Below are 25,260 nucleotides of genomic sequence, written 5' to 3' on the forward strand. Positions count from 1 at the left end.
ATGTGAGATTTCTCAACGTGAGGGAACCTGACAGGCTGTGCCTCACCTCTCCTACACTGATTGAGAAATAAAAGACTGCGCTGACCTCGGGCGCACCGGCTGCAGTTAGCCCGACATCTCAGGGTCGCCATTTTCATTTATTAAAGCTAGATTATCATACTGCAGCTGTCCGCTGGTTTCTCTTTTTACAATATACCTGTAGGACCACAAAGAAAGGTTTTTTTTCTTTTCTCTCGCACAGGTCAAAAGTTTGTGAGAGAAAGCCGAGATTTGTGACAAAAGGGGGCAGGACTGAAAAAGAACAGAATGTTATAGAAAGAGAGATAATGTGTGGAAGAAAGACCGAGAAATTGAAATGTAGAGGAAAAAAGATTGACACATACAGAGACACATGCAGACAAACCGAGTTGCAAAAATGGAGGTTTATACTTTATTTTGACAGTCTACTTCAAACATTCTACTAAATATAAATACCTTTGTAACTATAAAAGTATAAGTAGACTGTAAGGGGTAGGGTTAGGGATTGGGTTATGGTTATGATGGCCATGTAAGGCAAGGTGCCATGTACTTGCAAAGTTACCATCACAATAAAGTGTTAGTAAATATTAAAGCCACATTATGTAAGATTTTTGTAACAAAATATCCAAAAACCCCTTGTACAATATGATAAATTATCCCAAAAGTTCCCAAGGATTTGTAAATCCAGAGAAATTAAGTACTTAATGGCTTATCCCTTGTCATTGTCACCTATCAATAAAGGAATTTCCTCGCTATCCTCGGTTTCCGCATACAGAAACTATAGCAACACGTGTGGACAAATGAAGAAGTGGTGGTTATAAAGCATCCAACATGCAGCTGTTGTGCTATGCAGCTAATTTATTATGATAGCATAAAATAATGTGTTAAAAATTAATTCATAACCTATTCATTTGCGAATTCCATACATCTCTGGATGGTGAAAAAAACATCTCCCATCGTTCTGTTCTTAATAACGTCATTTGTAATTGTTACAAAGCTAAAACTATAAAACTATTTCTAGTGAAATCCTACATATTGTGCCTTTGAGCGGACAGTCTACTAATACTTTAAAGACTGGCAGTTGACAAGTAATTGCAAAGTTATTTATAGTTAGTAAAGTTAGTAAGTGGACTATCAAAATAAAACGTTACCAAATATTTGCAAAAACGTCTTGGGTTATGTATGTAACCCTTGTTCCCTGAGAAGGGAACAAGATGCTGCATCACAGAGCTTATACTATATGGCAGTGTTTCTCAATCCTGGTACTCGAGGACCTCCCAGAAAGTTTTAGATGTCTCCTTATTTAAAGTGCCCATATTATGAAAAACTCACTTTTTCTGGGTTTTGGGGTGTTATTTTGTGTCTCTGATGCTCCCACACGCATACAAACTTGGAAAAAAATCCATCCATGCTGTTTTGAGTGAGATACAGGTTTCTGAATGTCCTCTGCCTTGAGTCTCAGATTGCGGGAGTTCAAACTCAGCTCCGTTGTGACGTAACAAAAAGTTTTGTCACATTCAGTTTGAATTTTCCCGCCCACCACCCCACTCGCAGGTCTCCACCCACCAGGTAGCTAGAGAGCACTGAGCAGTCACTTGAATGAGACCCTCTGTGCTGTTATCATGTCTCACGGAAATAACAGCGCTATTTGGATATTATGGATTATACTCCCGCCTACTTTTAAAAACAAAGTTTTAACGTCTGGTTATTGGAACCCGGAGTAATCTTATATACAGTGTGTTACGACGCAAACAGTCCTCAGATTGTAGGCGATAAGACCTTCATGCGAAATCTGATGTAAACAACAGACTATGTATCTATATTTCATGGATTATACGCATTTGTGGACAAAAATGGTCATTGGATGTATTTTATTGGACTTTCATGGATCATTCACACATCTGAAACAGACTGGATTCAATTCGCGATTGCATTGTATCAACACAAAAGGTAAGAAGTCACGTTATATTTTGCATGTTGTCATCTTCTGTCACAAAATACTACATTTATGATGGTAGAGCTAAAAGTTTTTTGCCAAACTAACCGAGACTACGCCCCGGCTTTTCTGACGAGGCTAACCCCCGAGCCTCTATGAACTTTACGGTCCGCATAGATATATACACGGTCCGGACCTCCCGCTAGCTTCTAGCAATTAGCATGCGGTCCACAAGCACCCGCCAGGTCTTAATTTCTGTAATTTGCGAAAATAATGCGTTTGAAAATGTTTATAACGGGAATATGTTAGTATTGTCCAGGGAAAACGAGTGTATTGTTGAGACTGCTACATCACAATTTACGCTGGAATCTTTGTGTGTCATGATGAGATTGACACACAGAGACAGGGCCTTACCGCCCCGGCTTTTCTGACGAGGCTAACCCCCGAGCCTCTTAAAACTTTATGGTCCGGACCTCCCGCTAGCTTCTAGCAATTAGCACGCGGTCCACAAGCAGTATACATCCCCCGCCGGGTCTTAATTTCTGTAATTTGCGAAAATAATGCGTTTGAAAATGTTTTATAACGGGAATATGTTAGCATTGTCCAGGGAAAACGCGTTTATTGTTGTGACTGCTAACGTAACATCACAATTTACTCTGGAATCATTGTGTGTCATGAGTTTCTTCTCCTGTAGTGTACTTATTAGTGATACTTTTTTGCATGATTTGTCTGTTGGCAACATAAACCGTTAATAATAATAATATATAAAATAATAACACAGTATGGTCTGTACTGCTCACGATACCACTGAGCACGCGCACGGGCACATAACGTTAGTAGTGGGTGTGGCCAAAGGAGCAGCAGCTCATAAATATGTAATGACTAGCTCAAAACGGCACAATCTGAACTGCCCTGAAACAGAGGCTACTAGAGATGGGTAACAATCTTTTCCTACAAGCTATTTCGAGCAAACAACTTTTGAAACATGCTTTATGGAACTCATAAACCTATATAACTTGTCAAGCAGTCATAATATGGGCACTTTAAAACACCAGAACTAACTCATCAACCTCCTTCCAGAATATCTCCCTAACAAAGTTAATGAGTTAAATCAGGTGTGTTAATAAAGGAGACATCTAAAACGTATTGTGAGGGGGTCCTGGAGGACCAGGAATGATAAAGGTATGGGGAACGCCTACATTGCAGGGTTTCCCGCAGCACATTTCAGATCAGGTGGCCCGCCTAAGCTTGGAAACCCTACCGCCTTAACTAGGTTGTCCCAAAAAAAAAAATTTCACTGCACAAAAGGACGTCAAGTACATCTCGGAGAATAGCGCGTACGTACGCGCTTCACACCACAAGCGGGGACACGCACCAAACGGCCGAAATGAGAAAGACGTGGTCCGGACCGTCACTGTCTGGAGCATACCTAGCCAGTTAAAAAAATCTCAAAGAATAGCGTGGACGCGCTTCACACCGCGAGTGTGCACGCGGGCCACACGGCCGAAATGAGATAAAGAAGTGGTCCGTCATGTCTGGAGGATAGCCAGTTGATAAAACGCGTGTCCGTGAGAACTGTAAGTGGACTTATGTTTTGGGTTTATTTAAGCCTGTTATTGTATTCGTCTATAGTTCTTGCAAATTTAAAGTAAGTTAGCTGGTGATTTTGTTGTTTAAGAAACCTGCTAGCTCGGTTTCACGTCCCTGTTGATTAGATATAATTGTTGAGTGCTCTTGCTCACTTTATTTATGTGCATTATTTACATGTTACAGTAGTTACACTCTTTAAGATAATGTAATTAATAGTGGGAAATAATCAGTTTTGCGCCATCTATCATCATTCGCCTGATGTTCTACAACATCTGCTTTAGTTTGTGTTTATTAACCCTTTAGTTTCACTTCATCACACAGCTATTCCCATAAGAGGTATCTGTTAAAAACATTTAATAAATTAATATTCTAGTATGTGTTCATTTTCTGTCATAGTTTCTTCAAAATTAATTTTATATGAGTGTTTTAAATAAAAATATTTGAATTTTCATTATGACGCATACGCCCCTGCCCATTTGATTGCCACGCCCTCTGCCCCGCCCACTCGCCCAACCCTACCACCTTACCTTACAAATTTTCTGCTGGAAACCCTGCAGTGTGATGGCGTCTGAGTTTGTATATCAGATTCGACCACTGGTTGGGCGTGAGGTCATAAGCGTAAGCCAGAGAGCATAAACAAGGAACGTCTAAAGCTTTCTGATTTCTCTGTTGCTTTCATTATCAGCCACAAAGTTAAACTATTCGGTCACTCTAATACACACAAACAGATAGCAGCTGAGGCATAAAAAGATAAAGTGGGCGTTCCTTTACGCCTTATTTATGCTCTCCGGCTTCCGCCTATGCCATCACGCCCAACCAATGGTGGAATTTGATATCCATAGTCAGACGCTGTCACGCTGTAGGCGTTCCCCATAATGTCAGCTCTCTGACGCAGCGTAAAGTTCCCTCGAAAGGGAACCAGGGTTGGACAATTTTTGTTTTAAAAAAATATATAATATTTGATATAAATAAATAAAAAATAAATAATGTTGTTAATAGTGCTATAAAAGCAATAAGGGCTCTAGGCTGTACCATGTTGTGAATACAGACACGGTTAACTGTAGGCGCTCCGATTTGTGTCGTGTTGAACTAAACCCTTCAGCTATATTTACAATATAGTAAAGCCTCAGGTGCCAAGTTGCTTAAATATATGCTGCGAGTAACTCATTATAATTCAGAAGGTGTACATAAATAATAGTAAATAAAAGATGTGTGCAGTGCAGACAATTCATTCGTTGTAATGGGAGCATGAGGGGACGTATGCTAAGCATACTGCTAAAGTTTCTGCGGTACAGTTTATGTATGTGTCTTAAAACCTAATGAGAAAAGGAAACTCAAGTTTGGAGTTATAGCTGTTGGGTGCCCTACAATGTAACACAAAGGTATATGTATATAAATGAGATTCTCTTAAGCAAGCATCATATTAAACTTTCATGAGAATAGTCTCTTATGCAAACTTTTAATTTATTAATTATTAAACATACTTATATTATATTTGTGTTTATTGTTAGAAGAGTTAAGAGGAGACAATGGCAATGCAATGCAAAATCAAAAAATAATGGGAGCAACCTGCAGTAATGAGACATAGTCAATATACATTCCCCCTCCAGAAATAAAAAAAAAACAGTAATGAAAAATCAGCTTCAACCACCCTGGTACTCTCAAATCAAATATTGACAGCATGTTTAGACATCATGGGCAGTTTTAAACACTGGCATGCTAAACAGCCCACTGGATTTGAAATACAGATCACATCTCAACTAGGGCTGGGACAACGCGTCGACGTAATCGACGACGTCGACGCAAAAAATACGTCGACGCAAAATATGCGCGTCGATTCGTCAGACCCAAAAAGGCGGCGCAGTAGTAACAACGCGAGTGGCTTCAGTCCACGCCAGTTTCACACAGCAAGGGTGAGCAGTGCCTGCGGCCGTGCGGCGCATGGTTTTTTCAGCGCCGATGTAAAACAAGCATGCACCCCGCCGCATGAGCAGCGCGAGCTCGCGGCTCGAAACGGATATAAACGGAGGTCGGAGCCAGCTGCAAATACTTGGGCGGCTCTGTAGCAACAGTGCTGCAATCGTTTCTGCGTGGTTCTGCTGCGCTTCTCACGCTCAATTAAATTGAAAGTGCTTTGTTTATGGTTTAAATGCTCGTGGATTTACGCGAAAAAGTGTCATTTTACCATAAAATCATGAATGTGATGCCAAGTGTGTTTTAAACAGTCATTTGAGCAATTTAACAGAAAGCAATGAAATATGTCACTGTTGCCAGAAGACTGCGCTTTCATTCACTCTCTGTCCAGCAGTAAATGAGTCCTCATCTATCTTAACAAACTTAAGAGAAAGAGATTTAATAATATATGTGCTTCTTAAGTCTATAATAAGTCTATATTAAGTCTATCTTAAGTTTATATCTGTCATTAAATGGACTAGAACAGCACGAAAACAATGTGGATTAAACAAATCTAGTTATAAAAATTACACAGACCATCAAAAGGCACATTGAAGAGGTTTTGCTCATAAATGCATGTAAAATAAAGTAATTTGAACTTGAGATTTTTATACGGTTACTTAACTGCACAGTATGCACTGCAAATGCTTTATTGAATGCTACCTCTGTCTAAGAATGCATTATTTTGCATTTGTATAGTCTTTTTTTATTTTGAAATTTTAAGAGCAATAAAGATATATTGAAATGTTTACATTCAGATATGTAAATCAACATGTATAACTTGCTATTAGTTAATTAATGGGGAGATAATCGAGAATCGAATCGAAGTCGAATCGGACTGACAAAATGAATCGTTAGATTAATCGATGCATCGAAAAAATAATCGCTAGATTAATCGTTAAAAAAATAATCGTTTATCCCAGCCCTAATCTCAACCGTCCATTCCCATGCCCTGCTTTACAAACAACTCATTTAAAAACACTACAGTTAATTTTTTGATTGGCTGCTCCAAAAAAATGAATGTCAAACAGCTTTTAAAGGGAAAAGAGATTTAGCTTACGCAGAGCCCCACAATTCACAAATGAGTTTCTAAAGACAACGTGCTTCCAAAGAACATTTCCAACCTCACACAGAGGGAGGCAACCAAAACTTAATGCAGAGGATATTTCAAACCCACACTGAGTTTATATCGGCTGTAAAACGAAAATTAACTATTGTTCATTGAGTGGAAAACTACGTGAGGAAGACAGGAGTGTGTTTCTCCATTGCGAGTGCGTGTCTGTTTTCAACAAAAACACCTGGTTGTGCAGATCTTCTTTTCTTTAACAAGTGATAAGCCACAGAAGCGTGAAGATGCGGCAGATTTTCATACTGACACCGCTGACCGTACATCAACATACAGGCGCATCGGCCCTTCACCGTATGTGTCCTCTGTGTGTGTGCTTGTAAATGAAAAATACATGCATATGTGAACCTGATGCTCTCTTCAGTCACGCAACATAGCGCACATCCGAAGAGTGGCCTCAAAAAGATGTTTATGAAATAGGAGGAGACACACTCATCATTTAAAGACTGTAGGTTGAAAGAATGTGCTGGTGTAGGGGAGTATTATTAGCTTTGGAAGGTTTTCATTAGACAGATGCTATTCACTAATCTGTCAAACAGGTGATGTGTCTGTAACATCCTCCCACCTTCCTAACAACTCCAGGAGGTCATCACAGTTTTAAAATGTTTCCCCAGTATACATGAATGCAGACTCTTGTTATAAAGATGCCGACATGTTCCATTCGAAACACCCTAGCAAAGAAATAGCCGTCATTTCACTGACAGCAATAAGCTCTGGGGCGGATCTGTACCGGGTCTGCTCCGAAGTCGGCAGCTCTTCTGGATCCATTGCAGATCTCCCCCGGTGTTGGACGGTAATTGTTTCAGAATTTACAGGGGGTAGTCAGTGATTTGATTGCCGTCCAAATCCAGAATGTCTGTTTTTCTCCGACCACCCACGTAAAAATTCCCGAATGAAATGTTTTTTACAAACACCAAGGTTGTGTAGTAATTTAATTGCCGTCTGAATCCAAATCTCTGAGTTTATAAAAGGGAATCAATGCAAATGAATACAAGCGCATCATTTTGCACATCTTTTTAGACCCCTGAAAAACACGTTAAGGTGTTTATTCTGCACCAGTGAAGCGTCTTTCTTTGCCTGCACTTTAAAGATCTCAGTTTCTGCCAATCTTATGTTAATCTTGCGTACCTATAGAGTAGAATTATATCTTTGATTTGTCCAAAAAGTCTTTTGTGTTGTCAGATTTATAAAAGACAAAACAGAACTCTTGGAAGCGTATGGTGGGAGGAGATAAAGAGTTACGAGTACAGCACATCAAAATGTTTGTGTTGTTTACATTATATGCACTTATGTGAGATTAGATTTTGATGTACTTACCGCCCGTGGTTCTGAATCCTTAACAGGGTATTTTAACGTTGTAAACAATTGGCAAATCTGTCGAACTGGGCCTTGTTTGTAAAGCAATTGTCTCCAAAATGCAGGTAACAAACATAAACCCATTCGCAATTATCTTGCTGTCCGGGAAAAACAAACTGCATCCACTGTTGTCTTAAGACAGGGTTACTTGGAAAGCTAAATAAGGTTTCTTTCTTCTTACTTCCAAAAACACACTTTTTTCGTTGTGTTATTGATTCTTGATATATAACAAAGTTGTCGCGTGCAGTGATGCTTGCAATTTAAAGGAATAATGCTAATGATTAGCATTTTCGCTCTCACTATGATTGACGTTTGGAATAAGACGTTTGGAATAAGAAAAGGAATAAGAGGTCCATGATACGTAACAGTTAACTATGTTAAAAAAAAAAAACTTTCCAAAACTTGTAGAAAGGAGACGAAAGTGAACCGGTTAAACCCTGCCCAAAAAACGTTGGTAGTGGGAGTTGATTAGGGCTGGGTATCGATTCAGAAGTTCCAGATCGAATCGATTTCGATTCACAATCTATCAAATCGATTCCGATTCTCGATTAAATTTTCGATTCCGGTTCTCAGGTAGGTTTTTATACTCGATTCTCGATTCAACTCAATGAATATAGATTTAATACACATACTATATTAATAAAAAAGAACAGTGAACAGCAGTTAACAAGTGCGTAATTAATAAAAAGAAATTAAAAGCCCGTCTTATAAAAAACACTTCTTGCTTGCGAAATCTAAAATGCTTCCATTCCTCCGTTCAATGTTTGTGGAAATAAATATGAAAAAATCGATTCTGCTCTTTGAGAATCGATTTTTAATCGACCACGTTTTAAAAAAACGATTAATCGAAAAATCTATTTTTTTGCCCAGCCCTAGAGTTGATGTAAATAAAGAGGATAAAATCACAAAAACTTTTACAATTTCTATTGTCATAACAGCGACAAGTGCTAAATATAATTTAAGTGTATTCATTAATACATATTCCATATACATATAACTATAAACCAAGTATCCGGGTCATGTGAATGATCATGTAAGCAGCACATTTCCAGGTGTTTAGAATTATAAACATATGCACTGCAAATTTATCTCCATCCAAACGCATGATTTTTATCATGGAGGAGGCATGCAAATATATTTTCAGAGATATCCTTGTGAGAAACAATTACCATCCGAATAGGGCTTAGGTTAACTACAGACCCGGTATAACCCACCTCTAGCCAAAATAAAACTGAAATTGGTTACATGTCGTTTTTGGCTAAATAACTTGTGAGGTGTATGATATTCCATCAAAACAAAGTCAACAGTGATTACGAGGTGATTTGTCCTCGGCGTCTGGGTTTGGGCAGCTATTAGATGTGTTTTAAATGCCAAATTGCATGCTGGGACATCATATTCTAGTTACAGTATGCTGAGTTTCAAATCCCTATCACGCTGGTCTCCTCACCAGGATTATGAACAAGCTTATCTTGCAAGATTTCCTTTGTGTAACCGTTCACCAGAAAAGTTTGCTTTGTTGCCGAACTGTACGGCTGGCTAGACCACCACCAAACCAATGAGTACACCTGCTGTAAGCGATTGCACTGAAAAGCCATTGATCCATCTCCAGCAAAGCCTTGTTTTTCATTTCAAACGCCACACATACAGTTTCATTCATGCAACACATGAAGCCAACTTCACCAACCATCTCGCTCATGTTGCCAGGCTCGCTACGATCGATATCACCCACGGCCCAATCAGATCTCTGCTAAATGACAGCGCAGCCAAGTTCTGAGGTAAAATTGCATTTTATTACCGCCAACCTCTTACATCTCTGTCATTTTTGCAATTGATTATTAATACATGAAATATTCATATTTGGGAACAGTATTGATTTACACCGAGAAGACATGTCTGATCATTTTTCAAATACAATGGCCAATAGGAGAAATCTGTCACGGTTAGGTTATGAGGGGAGAATGCATTAAACTAGTTTACATTTCTTTGAGTACCGCAAAGGGGTTGATTCATGTTATCCATTAAAAAATCATTACAATGCGAACGTGAATGACTTCTAATTTGTCATCTTTGCATTGTAACTGTAAGTCTTAAAAGCAAATAAACTGAGGGTTGAGTAGAAAAATAATGCCCGCAAAGTCCATTAAAGTTGAACTCTTCGCTCACTCACACATATAAATTTATATTTATTTATCTTATCTTCTTCTTTTACATTCCACCTTTTATCAGTTGAAAAAAAAATAAAAGCACCACAAACAAAATGTGAAGGTCTCGACACAAAGCTCACACAAAAAAATAGATATTTACACTGATAGAGCTCTCAGGATATAAAGGCTAGTTCAGGACATCTGGAGCATCTTGAGTGGTCTGTGTGCATGCTGAAAAGGTAAATAGACTGAGGGCAGGAGGAGAGACAGGAAAGCACTTGTTCTCAAGGGTTCATGGTTAATGGTGCGAGTTATGGCTAGGTGGTGAAACCCAGGGTCAGCAGAGGAAGGACAGCAATCTTCAAGGCTCTTCATTCAGCACTCTCCCAAAAGCACTCCGAGAAGACACAAATGAAGATGGAGATACGGAAAACATGGCCACTTAGGAGGAACAAAGCGTGGGGAGCGCACGTGCCGGGGGAGCGAGCGCCAATACTGTCAGGGCTCGGCAAAATCTGTGCAGCTAAATGAAACAGCAAGTCAGTGTTTCTTAGACAGATGTGTTTTAAGCTTTCACTGTGAATTTGCTATCAGGCTGTCATCCGGAGTTTGTGAGCTGTGTGAGGAGTGTGGAGCGGAGCGCTTGATTCATCTGGAGTGTTGGCATTGTCGCTCACCCTGTGATGGCGCTTCATCACAAACCTGACTTGTTAACTGCCTGATTTTTGCAGGTCAGCAGGAATTTAACAAATCTGTTATTGAACAGATTTCATAGAATGACAGAAAAATAAAACTGTTGAAATATCAGCAAGACAACGGTCAAACGTGTAAAGCTGTTGTGAAAATTAATAGCAGATGGGGTGAGTGTGACTAGTGGGGACAAGAAAAGATTTGTAAAGAAAAACTAACAACGGTTACCTTTAAAATACTGTAGTTAAAAAAAATCAAAAGTGAGAAATTAATTACATTATGTCTCAGTTTGCGCATTTGAATCCCTGATGCAATATTTTGCTTATCAAAAATATAAACTTTGGAGTGACACTAAAGTAGTTATCTTGTACATTTATGTTATGGAGCATGGGAACAATGTAAAACCTGGACTGGAATTTGAGAGGAGTGATTACAGAATGCACTGAAGGCAAATTGCTGTCACAACAGTTAATTCGGACAAGCTTCGGAGCTCCTAAAGAGCACCTATTATCCAATTCACGATTGTACATTTCCTTTGGTGTGCAAGTGTGTGTTAGTATACGCAAAAGGTACAAATTAACGTTGTGCCGATAGACGATAGTATCATGTATCGATGATCGTCAGACATATCGTTAATAGGGTTTTTTTAAGACGATAGTTGGCAATGGTTATTATTATTATCATTCCTCGCATGAGAGGGTTTGTGGGCTTCGCTTTGTGTAAGAGAGCTTGAAACTTGCACCTGGACGCACCTGGACTTAATTGCGCACCTGGACTTAATGCGGACGCCTTGGGCGCGGACCTGAATGCGGGCGGCATGGACTCCTTCTAGGTTCGGAGACTTCGGACTCTTCCTCGCAGATGAGCTTCTAATAGGCTCCGGCTCTGACATTTCCTCGCAATAGAGAGATTGTTAGCGTGCAGAGGGTTAAAACCAGCGTGTGTTGTTCCTGCTCCCTGACACGCAGGAATTTTATGGCGCGCTCGGATTAATGGTTGCGGCCTTGACAAGGTGTTGCCCTAGCTTCTTTTTTTGTCCACCAATAAAGTGACTTGTCACAAATGAGTCAAAATTGAACAAATAAATAAATTAGTAAACTACTGCCCCGCCCACCGATACTACCGTGTATCGGCGATCTCACAGGCTGACGATAGGACGATCTCAAATTTGGGCATATCGCCCAACACTTATACAAATCCCAAAGTAATGACACGAATGATGGTTTCCAACTTAAATCTCTTTTCTTGGACTACCGTTTACTTCCTCGGCCTGTTGACTTGTACATGAAGGTCATTATCATAATTCCACCATTTTTGACTCACAGCCTGTAATTAGTCTATGTTTTTATGTTTAAAGAATTTACTACTGACTAAACCATGATTCAAACGCAAGTTTGAGTAGCGCTTGTTGTTTGTCATTTCTACGATCACAAATGGCGACAAGGTTTTAATGTTTTTGGATGGATGCTTATCTTCCAAACATGGTAAGGAGTGTCACATTTCTAGCTGACGACAGAGGTAAATCAGGCCAATCACAACGTAGTGGTTAGCTGGACAATCGGAGGACAGTGTGGCTTTCAAAACGATGACATTTGTACCAAATCAACGCGTTACAGGGAGGCAGGGAATAGTGTAAATAACAGTGGCGGCTCGTGACTGCTAATCCGAGGGGTGCTAATTCAAAATAAGTGTTCGGAGTGTCATGTGTGTTGCTTGCGTTTTCAAAATATGTGTTTGTTGCGTCATGTGAAGCATGTGCATCAGGTGTTTTGTCAAAATAAGTTCCCGCTGCACATGTGTCAAAACCGTTTATGATAAAAGAGACGCTCACGTTCACAAAATACACACAAGACACTCTCTTAACAGGAAACTCTGATAACGCATGAGATTATGCAAGTATCTGGCAAACGCGTCTTTTTAATCATAAACCCTTTAGACACATCTGCAGCAGGCACTTATTTTGACAAGACATGTGATGCAGACAGGATCTCTTGACGTGCAGAACACATATTTTGAAAAAAGAAACCACACACATGACGGGCTGCATACATGTTGTGATGAACTTCGCATCAAGCGCCCTCGAAAAAAGAAGTCACCGGCCGCCACTGGTAAATAATGTACGGTATGTGGAAAATAAAGTGTTTTTTGCACCATTAACCACACAAACACATTGTATTACACCAAATATACATAATAATGCTACTTTACCAACATAATAGGTGCTCTTCAAAACATGGAGATGGAAGTTATGCTGACAACTGGTTTCAGGAACCACATTTATGTATGTAGGCATCTGGGTTATCAGTCGGTCAAGAGAGCTGTCAATGAGCACCTATTACACAGTATCGGATTAACATTTCCAAAAATACAGAAAAATAAATCCACCCACTGATGCAGCGGAACACACAAAACCTCAAAATTCAGCCTCCATCCTGCTGACCTCCGCATGGTGAAAAATTCATAGAGTTATTCAGATCCTTCCTTTCTCTGACAAATTTATGAGTGCCAAGGTAGTTCCTGAGACATCAAATGTGACCTTTGTTTGGTGTTGCCAACAACCAGCGCACATACGGATTACACTCCAAACCTCTGAAACAAATTACACCTGTTCACACAAACGCAGATACGAACAGCTTCTCACGTACGATACAAACAGCATCTTATCTTTGTGTTGAAACGCAACCAGCATGTCCTTAGGTCTTCTTCGGGGATAAAGCTGGCTTTCCATGTAAGAGCTATGACAAATGACGGTAGGATTCCATCAACCTAACAAGCAACTTCTGATCCAGCTATGCTCCTGGTCCCCGAGGATAAGTAGACCTGGCCCTCTTCGTGCTCTCATAAATACACTCCACCAACCAGCTTCGTGACAACCTCTCACAACATGTCAAGCTCAACTCAATATTCTCTGGGGATATCACAGGTGCATTCTGGGAAATGTATGTTGTTACAAGATTCCTATGGAGGGTGCCCATGCATCAGCATCAACGGATGTATCTTGAGGATATTCAATGAACTCGATGTTATATTGGTGTACATATTTATGACTCACATCAATATAACATTGCCAAGTCACATGCTGCGCACACACCTACACACACAGACAACAATGCATGCACATCAAAACCAAAATATAAATAACAATTCTGTCTACCGTTTGAAAGGTTTTTCTTTATAACTGCAATCTGCGCAATGTCAAAAAGCATACTGCAAGCAGTCATACTGTCTAGCGGTACTGGACATAAATTAAACATTACTTATGTTCAGATTGAACTCACTGCTTTTATTCATAACACATGGCATGAGAGATGCTCTCTGGAGACCTCAAAAGCTATACTCAAACTTATTACCATGTGCCTGTATCACTGAATCAGGGACTGTTACATCTCCATTGACTGCCGCCGAGGGCTACAGCTTCATTTTGTGTCTCACATCAACTTTATGAAAAAAACTAACAATACATTAAAGGAAAACGACATTAAGGGTCTGACCACGGGCTATGTAGCAACCGCCGTAACAGTTTTGTTTTGTTTATGGTTTTCAATAACAGGTTCTCTCTGACAGGTGTGGAACATTTCCAACTGCGGATGTGAGACAATAGATGATATCGCAGCGGTGTAAGTGAACGTGACGGACGATTGGATATTTTAATGACACCACCTCATTTGCATATTAATGAATACTCTTGATGAAGCAACAAAGCAGTCTCACACATACACCTTACATAATATCCTCTTAATTCTGGTGAGAAGTCATTAATTATGAATGTTAGGGCAGTTCAACATGATTTCCATATAGTTTAAAAAAAGAAGGAAGATCAAATATAGAGTATTCATTTGCTAATGGACTTGCAAATAGTTTATTATAAAGGATGCAATTCAGATATGCCTCAGCTATTAAACATGTTAAACAAGTCAATTGGATGCTGACTCGAATATGTGTATTAAACTTTAGTATTTAATTCATCTAGTCTGACCGCATATCAAATAAGCCTGTGGCACCAGCATATTAATGCATGACAAATTCCAGATTTTTACAGAAATGAACCTATAAAGCAACCAGCTAACAACAACCTCTTCATCAGGCAATATGAACGGATACAGAAAGCGGATCTCAAAAGTGGCCCTTAGGGGTACCTCAGGTAATAACGGCACTCTTGGCCGATAACAAGACCATCAACCTCAAATTGCCCACTGCATAGCATCAGGTTTCCTTATAAGTGCCTTGCATCAAATTGCAGACACAGCAGCCAAGCAGATACATCAATGAATAGAGCTTTGGGTTTGTGCAAAGGAAAAAAGGCACTGGCAATTAACAAGGTGTAGGACACTTGTTTATAAACATCCAATTTGGCTATGTTGACTGAACATCTTAATGATAGTACTTGTCTTCACCGCGCACTACACCTCTGTAGTGAGCATCAGTGACTCATAAGTTAATAGCTGCTTTTTAACAGTGCCTCTAAAAATGAACAAAACCAAGACTTGTGACATTGATCTTAACGTGACATCTTAAAAATATGCGCATACATTTTTTATATATTGATTTAAACGTACATTACGATATCAATGTAAGTACGCAAGTATTGAGAAACAACACGCATTTCATCTGCAATTATTTAATGGCGCGCATTTTTGAAATGCAGTTATATTTCTTATTATTTATTAACACCAACATATACAAATGATAGGAAATTGTGCAGAATAGGACGGAAAGGCGCTTTCACGCCTGTTGCGCGGCGCATCTCACGGCATCTCGCGTGTAGTCACGCACAAGGCCAATTCATAGGGACACGCAGACAAACAAAACTGTCCATAAAGTGCCCAGTGAAGACCGCAGATTAGATGTTTCATGTTTTTTACACATCTGCAGAATAAAGTGGGCGCAAATATTCAGCTCACTGTGCATTTTTTCTGTAGCATGTAAAGAGAAAAACAGCGCGTAATGGCTCAGTGTTCCCTCCAGACACATTTGATATAGGATGAACTGAATCAAGTGCATTACTTTAACATTGGTGCATTAAGTGTTATGTTCATCTCCTGTGCATCTTCTTTATTGCGTTAAGAAAACCAGAACACACAATTTTCCCAGCACAGATAAATTATATGCCATACACATATGGAAGCTTTGGAGTCCACGAACTCTCTAAGACAGGACAAAAGTATATCGTATGTGATTAATTCTACACCTCAAGTTCTCTTACCTCGAGCCATCGCACTGGGCAGCAGGAGAACGAGGACCGTGAGAAAGCCAAAGCAAGTGTACCGTGCCTTCTCCCCAAAGCGTCCCATCGTCGTTGCGCTGCTCGCCTGCGTCCCCAACTAAACCGGGGAGCCGCTCGGACGGTCTCATGCATGTGCCATCGGTTTCCTCGGTTTTATTAACAGGTCCCTCCCGTTGCGATAAACCCGAAGTTCTGCGATTGTCCGCGACTTCGCGTGAATCTCATTCGGGGGAACGCGGTGGCATCTCTCTCTTCCGCGCGTAGTCGGTGCGTGCGTGCGAGTGAGCGAGCGAGCGGGAGCGCGGCGAGTCTCTCACATCCGAGAGACAGAAATAATGAACCCGGCGCGCGCTGGCCAATAGCGGAGGGTGATGGAGGGCGGAGGGAGCGCGGCGGCTGTCCTTCAACCCGCTGTTCAACGATACGCGGATGCTAGAAGAAGGGATGAGCATGCATGTCAGATCTCTTCTAAATTCGGAATGACATGTGAACATCTGGTAGCGTTACACCGAATTCATCACAGGTCGTGGCGGGTTCCTAGGGGCACTGATGGGAGCTGCGTTGCGCATCCGTGTGTCTTAAGCGATGGTGTCTTAATTTTCTCTCGTGTAATTAGCGTGCAAGAATAATGGATTTGTTTAAACATTAATAACGCATAGCCTGGTAATATGTATATTAATTATTTATAAATCATAACATTTAGAGAAAGTATATTGTCAATTCAATAAACGAATGGGCAAAAAGCTGTTAATTTTGTAGCTCGTAATCACACTTCGTTATTGCTATGCTTCGAGAATATAATGCAAAAATATTAAAATTCAAGCAAAATTTCTAAAAGTTTAAGGAAAAGTACTTTACGATCAGCCACTCTTAAGTATATGTGTCACGTCCTTTGCATTTGTCAGACACTTTTATCCAAGACGTACAGTATGTATTCCCTGAGGTTTGAACCAACGACCTTTACGTTGCTAACACAATACTACCAACTGAGCTACAGGAACACAGCCTGTATAAATGTAATAAAACATCTTGTCATTTGTCATTATTTCCTTGTTCATTTGCTAAATATCTTAATAAACAGTCTTAATTAAGAGTGCTCAGATTTGATGTGATCACACTTTTATCCACAATTTTTAATGCCAGAAAAAAGTCAAAAAGCTGACATTTAATTATGTGAGTGCATCTGATCCTCTCTTCTGAACCGGCTGGTAGTCATTTCCCAATGGGATTGTGAGCTCTCAGAGATTAGACTGCAGTGACGGTTCAGACGCTGTCAAAGATCTGTTACAGAGAGTGCCTCTCATATTATTGTCTGTTCTTTGTTGCACCTGACAAGGCAGTGCCTCCCCTTTTACCTAACAAGATTCAACCATTACTGGCCACGGACTTCATGGGTCTTTTTGTTCACCAAGTAAACCCCATTTTATAAGGCAGAATATCCATCTGTGTTCAAAAATTGCCCGTCCTTCAAAATGTCTACCAAAATGGAACTGAAATACATGGTTACAGTCCAATAATGATGCTGATTAAACATGACTCCCCATAGCAATGAATTCAGGGCATGATATTCATAGTGATGAGAATGGCCACACTGGGACCCCAAGTTGAAATTAAAGTACAGCAGGGAGGGGCGAATCAAATGAAAGAAACCACATAAGGCTACACTTTACAGCAAAGCACTATTCCCACCCTGTCACACTGCCAGATCCACTAACAGAATCCACTGAGAGCATCAAGAACCAGACCTGAACTGTTTGTTAATATTCTACGAAATTTGTCCCAGTGTGACCAGCTTGGCCCTTTTAAGGTCCATGAGTGTATGCGTGTGCATGTGGCTGACCTTGTGTGATGGGGTTAAATGCTTAACAGGCTTTAAATATCTCTCGATAAAAGCGACCGGCCTCCTTCCCTCAGGACAAGCAACAGCAGTCACAGATGTCTTTTTAATAGACAATGTCTACAGAGAACCCCATCAGAGACAATGAGACTGTATTTTTGTATGGTCCATTAGTTGTCCTCTAAAATGAGATAGCAAACATCAAGAGCGAGCATTCAGTCTATTATGGGATGTCTAGTATTGTATGATTTTGTGATTTATATTCTAATAGTCTAGGCAGCATCAAGCTTCCCCCGAAAAAAGTCTCCATCCTTTATTCCAAAAATGGATTTCGCTGCTTGTTCAATTTAAGTAATTATTACGAGCTAATGCAGCACAATTTTTCAACATTCAATTAGCCTAAAAAATGAACGTTTGTTATGTGGAAGTTTACGTTGGGACTGCATGCATTATTTTTAATGGCCATATCCGAATACACAGACATCCAGAATTAGACAACAACATCAACAACAACAGAAGGTTCTCAGGTTTGGATTAAAACATTTGTGTATATTTTGCTAATTAAAAATCCTTGTTTTATACTATTATTTACTATTATAAATGTGGTTTTAATGATGTTAATGAAAATTATTGCTGTAATATGTTGCATTTACTTTTGCATATTTTTAAAGTTGGTAAATTCGATATACTGTTTGGTAGTTTAATCTGCATCAATGGGTCATATTCCCTAAAGTAAATAAAAAATGTCTCCATATTTATTTTAAAAAGTCTGAGCTGCTGTTGGGTCCCACTGCCAGGCACGGTGGGCGGGAACCGCGGGTGATGCAACTCCATCTGTAGGCTAGGCCGTCTCCTATTTCAGTTTGCTTCATGGACTTAGGAGGCTGCAAATCCATGCCTTCAAAGTCCGTGTCCTTCGAAGGATCCAGCCTTTGAATTGGGATTCACCCAGGCAGAACATGTATACTTCACCCCGAAATATCTCCTGAACCAGGCAAGGTTTGAACCAAGTACCTTCTTAGTACAATACTTTAATATTTGCAATGCATACGTTGCATGGTAGTACATCTTTGCAGAAGACCTCTTGAGTGTTTTTTGAATTATTTTCTTCTTCTCATTCACATCACTTACTTTCATTAAGAAAATTCACTTATTTTCAGCAAAAGTTAATTGTGGCATGGCACATGCTGCTAAGGTAATTATTATAGTGTTGAACACATTTGTTAATGTCATTGTCTAAAAACCTGTCTTTCTAAACAACCGTAAACACACGTTTGGTCTTGTAAGAGAATGAAAAATCGTTTTGCGCATACAGCGCGACCCCAGAAAGCGGTTTGAAAGTCACAAAGTGACACAGGCATGTCAAAGCTGTTTAGCTCTCCCTAATGCATGCACCCTGTCGAGATAAACGTCTATTTCTGCCCACAAACGTGAGAAAAATCCGTAAGGAGCTTGAAGAGCTCAAAAGCGAGAACCGTCGGAGGGCTCCAAGTCTATACTGTTGTCAATCAACCCTAGCGCAAGAAAATTAGACAACTAGCATGAAGATGGTATCTTTATATAGCATGACACGATGACTGCATGCTTCACATGATACTTAAACTACCATTAGTGAAGACAACAATCCATCACAGCCTTTATGATCCGCCTGTTTTTTCCTTCGAGGAGGACTCATCACCAAAGATATTGAATATAACAATATTGAGCACTCTTTTTGCGTTGAACAGTGGACACAGTAACGCACAATGTGGCCGTTCTGGCGATGGAAGTCCCGCCTTCCAGTTTAAAGAACTAATCATCAATCAATAAATATTGACAATTCTCTATGGAAGGGGTTCTAGGCAGACATGTGAGGTGCTTGCCAACCTGTCTGCATGCACAGTAGCTGAAATGAGACTAGGAAAGTGTTTTTGCGCAGTTTGAGCTTAAGAAACAAAAGTTAGGGGGTGTGCACACAAAAGTTTTTACGCCCGCGGCTGGCGCATATTTTCAATTGTTTTCAATGGAAGCCCAGGTTTTTCCACACTGAGAGCCGAGAGTTGAAAGAGATTCAACTTTGGGAGAAAAGCTCCGCTCGACAATGTCAGTTCACACACGGCCATCCAATCACAATGGAGGAGGGTTGGGACAAGTATCACAACAACCAACCAGCTCACCGGTCAAGTATCACAGCTACCAAAGCACTTGGCTAAAGAAAGTTGGCGCTCATCTGAAAAAACAGCCGGGATTCGGCGTCCTCTAGGCGTATTCAGCTGTGTTTAAAAGTTTTGGTGTGCACAACCTCTTATGGTACAGTTTTCAGGTTTAAAGGTGCAATGTGGGACTTTAAGCAGCATCTAGAGTTGAGACCATTATAGTCGTGACGTTAAGACTTCGTCTTAAGAGTGATTCTGAGTAACTAGCAATTAGTTAGGGCTAATCAGTCTTATTATTTGGATTTAATTCAATTCAATTCAATTCAATTCAATTTTATTTATATAGCGCTTTTCACAATTTGGTAATTGTATCAAAGCAGCTTTACATAATAGATGTAGTGAAAAGCACAGAAAATCGACAGATAGCATAACATAATACACGATAGCACAAGCAACTAAATTTGCTGCGGCTATAAATCAACATTATAAGCAAACGTATTACTAATGTAACGTATAGAAGTTAAGCCCAAAAAGGCTGCCTCCCCGGGTTGAAAAACCCCCTATGAGAAAAAAACCCCGGAATTTTAGCCGGGGAAGTAAAAAAAAGTCCTAGGAGGAAAAAACCCTTGGGAGATATATATATATACACATTGAAACGGAAGGAGATTAAGTGGAGATTAAGCGGGTTCTGCCGGTGGTCTTTGGTCAGGCATCAGCTGGACATCACGTTGAAGAACAGCCAGTAGATCAGAGGTGTGCCGACTTTCACATTTACCGGAACTGGATCTGGATCTGTTTGTCTTATTGTCCTCGTGATCGAGGACGAGACAGGGAGAGAGAAACAAAATCTTATTAGCGTAGAGGCCGTTCACATAAAAAGCAGGTGTCACACAGTAATGTGGTTTTAGTCAGCTCGGTTCCGGGCAGGCTAACTATTGCTGGTTAAGTGTATTACATATAGTTGATGATTTTAGTAACAGAAACAGAACTCGTTTGACTAAGGCCAGAGGCCCCACTGCCGATTTAAATGAGACCAATGAGCCTACATAAGTCTGCAATAGTGCATTGTTCTCTGCAGCCTTGCAATTTATTGAATTTTTCAAATATATCATTTCCGAGCTAATGTAAATACAGTAGCCAAATGTGTTTTCCCTTAAAAAAAAAAAAAAAATGGTGGGTCTTGAGATGACCTTTCGGGTTAAAAAAATTGGAAACCCCTGATATACAATACACAAGCAAGATTTATCAAGTATGCAGTGGAAACAAATGGAATGATAATATAAAAATATAAAAATATCCTTATCTTCATTTTTTTAAGTACTTAGATCATATGTATTGCCAAAAAAAACAGTAAACATCATGTTCATATGAAACTTCCTTTATTCCAATAAACTTACAAATGTAAGATAAAATAGATTTTTGTTACTCTTGCAACAGGCGATAATGACAATTAATTGTTACGACTTAGATTTAAAAAAAATCTAAATTTTTCTTTTAGAGGTTGTTTGTATCAAGTCGGCCTCAAGTTTATTTTAAATCTAGACACATGGCAAGCGCACTCAAATATAAACACGTCTGTCGTGTTCACAGGCGAGTGCTTTGAAAAGCAGAAGAAAGCGGTATGTCCTGCGTTTTCCATGTGTTTTAGATGTTAATGGACCCTAATGCAAGAAGTCTTACAATAACGGTACATTCACACGGGGCGTAAGCGTTAACGCTTAACGGAAGGCTTGTTTGAAGCGTGGCCAACAGCCAATCACTGTGGCCGCAACACAAGCTCCGGTCTTCCATAAACGTAATTGGCTGGCTCTGCCTAGGTTATTTGCATAAGGCGATATGATTGGCTGACGCACGCGTTGCCGCTTGAAAAGTTGAGAAATGTTTAACTTCTGCCGCGAGCAACGGCACTGACACGGCGCCGACGGATCCACAATTCAGTTCGCCAACGCTTGACATCACCCATTAAAAGTGAATGGGAAGCGTCAACACTTACGCCCGTGTGAATGCGACGTAAGTGGTTGGGACTCTGGACACAATCAACTTGGGCATAAAGTGGGGGGGACATCTCCCACCTGCAAATTACGCCGGATAATATTTTGTGAGTGCTTGCACCCTAAGGACAGCAACCTTCAACCCGGTGGTATGATAACACCGGGCCTTGTGGTAAACAAAAAGCAGAACGGCCCACTGGGAATTCTCCCGCTCCTCCCTATGGCCAATCCGGGCCTGGTTGAGACTGTGACTTGCAACCAACAGTTCACTCCATACCTCAGCCTTTCCTTTCGAAACGCCTAGTGAAGCTATGGTAGCCGCCACAGAACAAACACATCATCGTCTGAAACAACAAAGTAACAAAACACAATCTATAGATGGTTTCATTGGACGCACATGCGGCGGTGTCAAAAATAGCAAATGTTTTGGTTTCCTAGGTAATCTATCTGGTGTTTATTTTGCTTGTAATATAAATAAACTATGTTTAAATTTGTTGTTATTTATTCTTAGCGTAGTTTACTGGAAGTTACGTGTTGACCTCGAAAGCCCTTGTTTATGTTGTTACTGCTGAAACCGTCTATGGAACAATTTGTCCATTTACGGCTACTGTAGAAATGTGCCAGCACAAAATGGCGACTTCCATGTAAGGGGACCCGTGGTGTATGTAGATAAAAACTGCTCATTCTAAGGTAATAAAAACAATACAGTTCATTTCGTAGGGTCTTTATACACCACTGATAATATAGTTATGTATTTTACATTTCATTTGTGTCAAGAGATCATTCTAAAAGTGCCACAGAAACAGGTCAGAAATATGTTGTTTAATTAATAAATTTTAGCAAGCAATTATAAGAAATCTTCCTTTTCCAATTTAAGTACCTGTAAATAGGACTTTTCACACGGTACGCGGCAACCGCAAATGTTTACCTCTTTTTCAATAGGAGATGTGCGGAAAGCAGAGTTGGTCCACACGCCTTGCTCGTGCAACCAAAATCCTGTCCCTTCTCCGGACATGGTGGCAGGCGCCGTTGAAGATAAACACATTTGCACTAAATGCTGTACAAAATGCTTCCAATACAAGAGAAAAGCTGACGCTTGCCGCGTACCGTGTGAAACGGCCTTTAGCCTTAGATGACTAAAATAACTGCCTGAAGGCGTTGCAAACATGGCCACCTGGTGGTGCGGCTTCCCTAAAGAGACTTTGCCATTGCTTTCCTAAAAGAGAAAGTTCACTTACTGAAAATATGAAAATCCTGGGTTGTTTGAAAAATTTTCTCTGTGTAGCACAAAAGGAGATGTTAGGCAGAATTTTAGCGACTGACAGTCTGTCATTTCTTTTAAATGTAGTGTTTTGACATAAAAGCTGCAGTGCTCCACACTTTCTTTACATTGACAGGTGACAAATGCTTGGAGTATCACAACATGCTACTAAAAGAAGCCATCTTATCATAGTTAACATGATATACTGTATCATTGTATACCACATCAGCTTCAGAAAACTTTCTGAGAACAATCTCAGTCTTTTGTTTCTTGAAGAAACAGAGCCGAGCAGAGGGAGCTGAGAAATCTCCAAACCCCTCATCTGTTCTGTAGCTCATGTTCATGTATTCTTTATTACAACTGAATTCTCTATACCAGATGATCCTGTTGACTGGACTTGGTACGAATGGTGTCTAACAGTTCAGGGACTGCGGTCTTATGAGAGATTTGAAACAGATTCTATGACTTTTTTACTACTCTAGCTGTAGAGGTTGGGTTGTACTCAAAGCTTGGTTCCTAAGTTACTCTGAAAACTAATCATTCAAAGGCTATTCCCTTTCTTCTACAGTACCTGTCTATTTAGGATACAATATGTTCTAACCAAGACATCTGGATTTACTATAATTTTGGGAGTCTGCATACTGAGAAATGCCCAATGGTCGATGCATAATAGACACAAGTAGGGAGTCAAGACGTCTTTGAGCGTAATATGAGCATGCCCACTTTTAAATGTTTAAACTGGGTCAGCATATGTAAAATGAGCTTAAATTTGAGCAAAAGTAATAATTTACAGTATGTAAATGTACTGTAAAATTAACATCCTGTTGCCTTAGCATCTTGGGTTGGCATCAAAACAACTTATTTACACTGAACTAATTCTGCAGCTAAAGAAAGAAACAAATCAGCCTCTAATTACTTCCTCAGGTGTTCAGATTGAGATGAATATTCATGCTATGTATTACAGATCATAGAACTACATTTAAACATGTCAAACAACAGAAAGACACAACGCAGGTCTTTTAAACATTCCAAATCTTTACATAGAAATTACGTTTTTTAAATACATGCTTTGGAATAGTGGAATAGAGGGTAAATGGTAAATATTTACTGTATATGACCTGCTTGCAAAAACCTGGCACAACATGACCCAATTCTGACCAGTCAACATCGTGAGGTTAAAATTATGACAGAATTTAGTCTTTTGTCATTTATGTTTTCCCAAACAAATTCAACATTACCACAAATCTCTGAAGGATTCTGAGAACTAAAAAGAAGATGAAGAAAACAGCTTCATCCACCATATAAAACGAACCTCTCTATTGGGCAGTAAAAATACTTCTCTGTTCTCTGCTCTCCCACTAAAATGACTCAGACTAGCACACTTAAAATGCCGTCGAACTGTCCTTCATTCTTTGTTACTACTGAGCACACAATGTCCATCCAACTATAATTAGCCAGTGAAGAGATCCTGTCCTTCTCCTTTGAGATAGAGGAACAGATTCTGAAGTTTGTAGTCTTAAAACGTTCAAACACCAGGAACACACAAACGAATCCAGGGAACACACATGCTGATCAAATGTATACTTTGCGTCTGCCAAATGCATAAATGAAAAGCACATTGTAATTTTTAAAACCTAGTTTTTAAGCATTAGAATGATTAGTATAAACGGCGTTTCTAGGCATAGGCAAACTAGGCGGTCGCCTAGGGCACCACCTGCTGCAGGGGGCACAAAAGAGCGCATATACATTTTGACTGGGGCTTCACTGACTGGAATGGGTGAAAAATGAGCACTCCAACAAAGTTAAAGATAAACCCTGAATGTTGTGTGTTTAACATGGACAGCAAAATATTTCACCGGCATCAGATAGAAGGTGCTATGTGCGATTTGTCCAAAAGTATTGCAGTTTTTAAGAACTACAACTTGCTCACTCCTAAAAGAATATTTTTCATGATAATTGATATGTAATATTGCATGTAAAATATTATCTTGTTTGGAGG

General features: G+C 39.8%; 1 protein-coding gene across 1 annotated transcript in view; it reads right to left on the bottom strand.

Annotated features, from left to right (window-relative positions):
- unc5da (unc-5 netrin receptor Da) overlaps window positions 1-16,556 on the bottom strand; it is a 263,938-nt gene extending 247,382 nt beyond the window's left edge. Inside the window, exon 1 of the mRNA XM_065244172.2 lies at window positions 16,017-16,556. Coding sequence (XP_065100244.1) covers window positions 16,017-16,104 — 88 coding nt within the window. The 5' untranslated portion in view covers window positions 16,105-16,556. The remainder of the gene's footprint in view (window positions 1-16,016) is intronic.
- Between the last annotated feature and the right edge of the window lie 8,704 nt (window positions 16,557-25,260).

Source organism: Paramisgurnus dabryanus, chromosome 18, assembly GCF_030506205.2.
Source record: "Paramisgurnus dabryanus chromosome 18, PD_genome_1.1, whole genome shotgun sequence".
NCBI lineage: Eukaryota > Metazoa > Chordata > Actinopteri > Cypriniformes > Cobitidae > Paramisgurnus > Paramisgurnus dabryanus.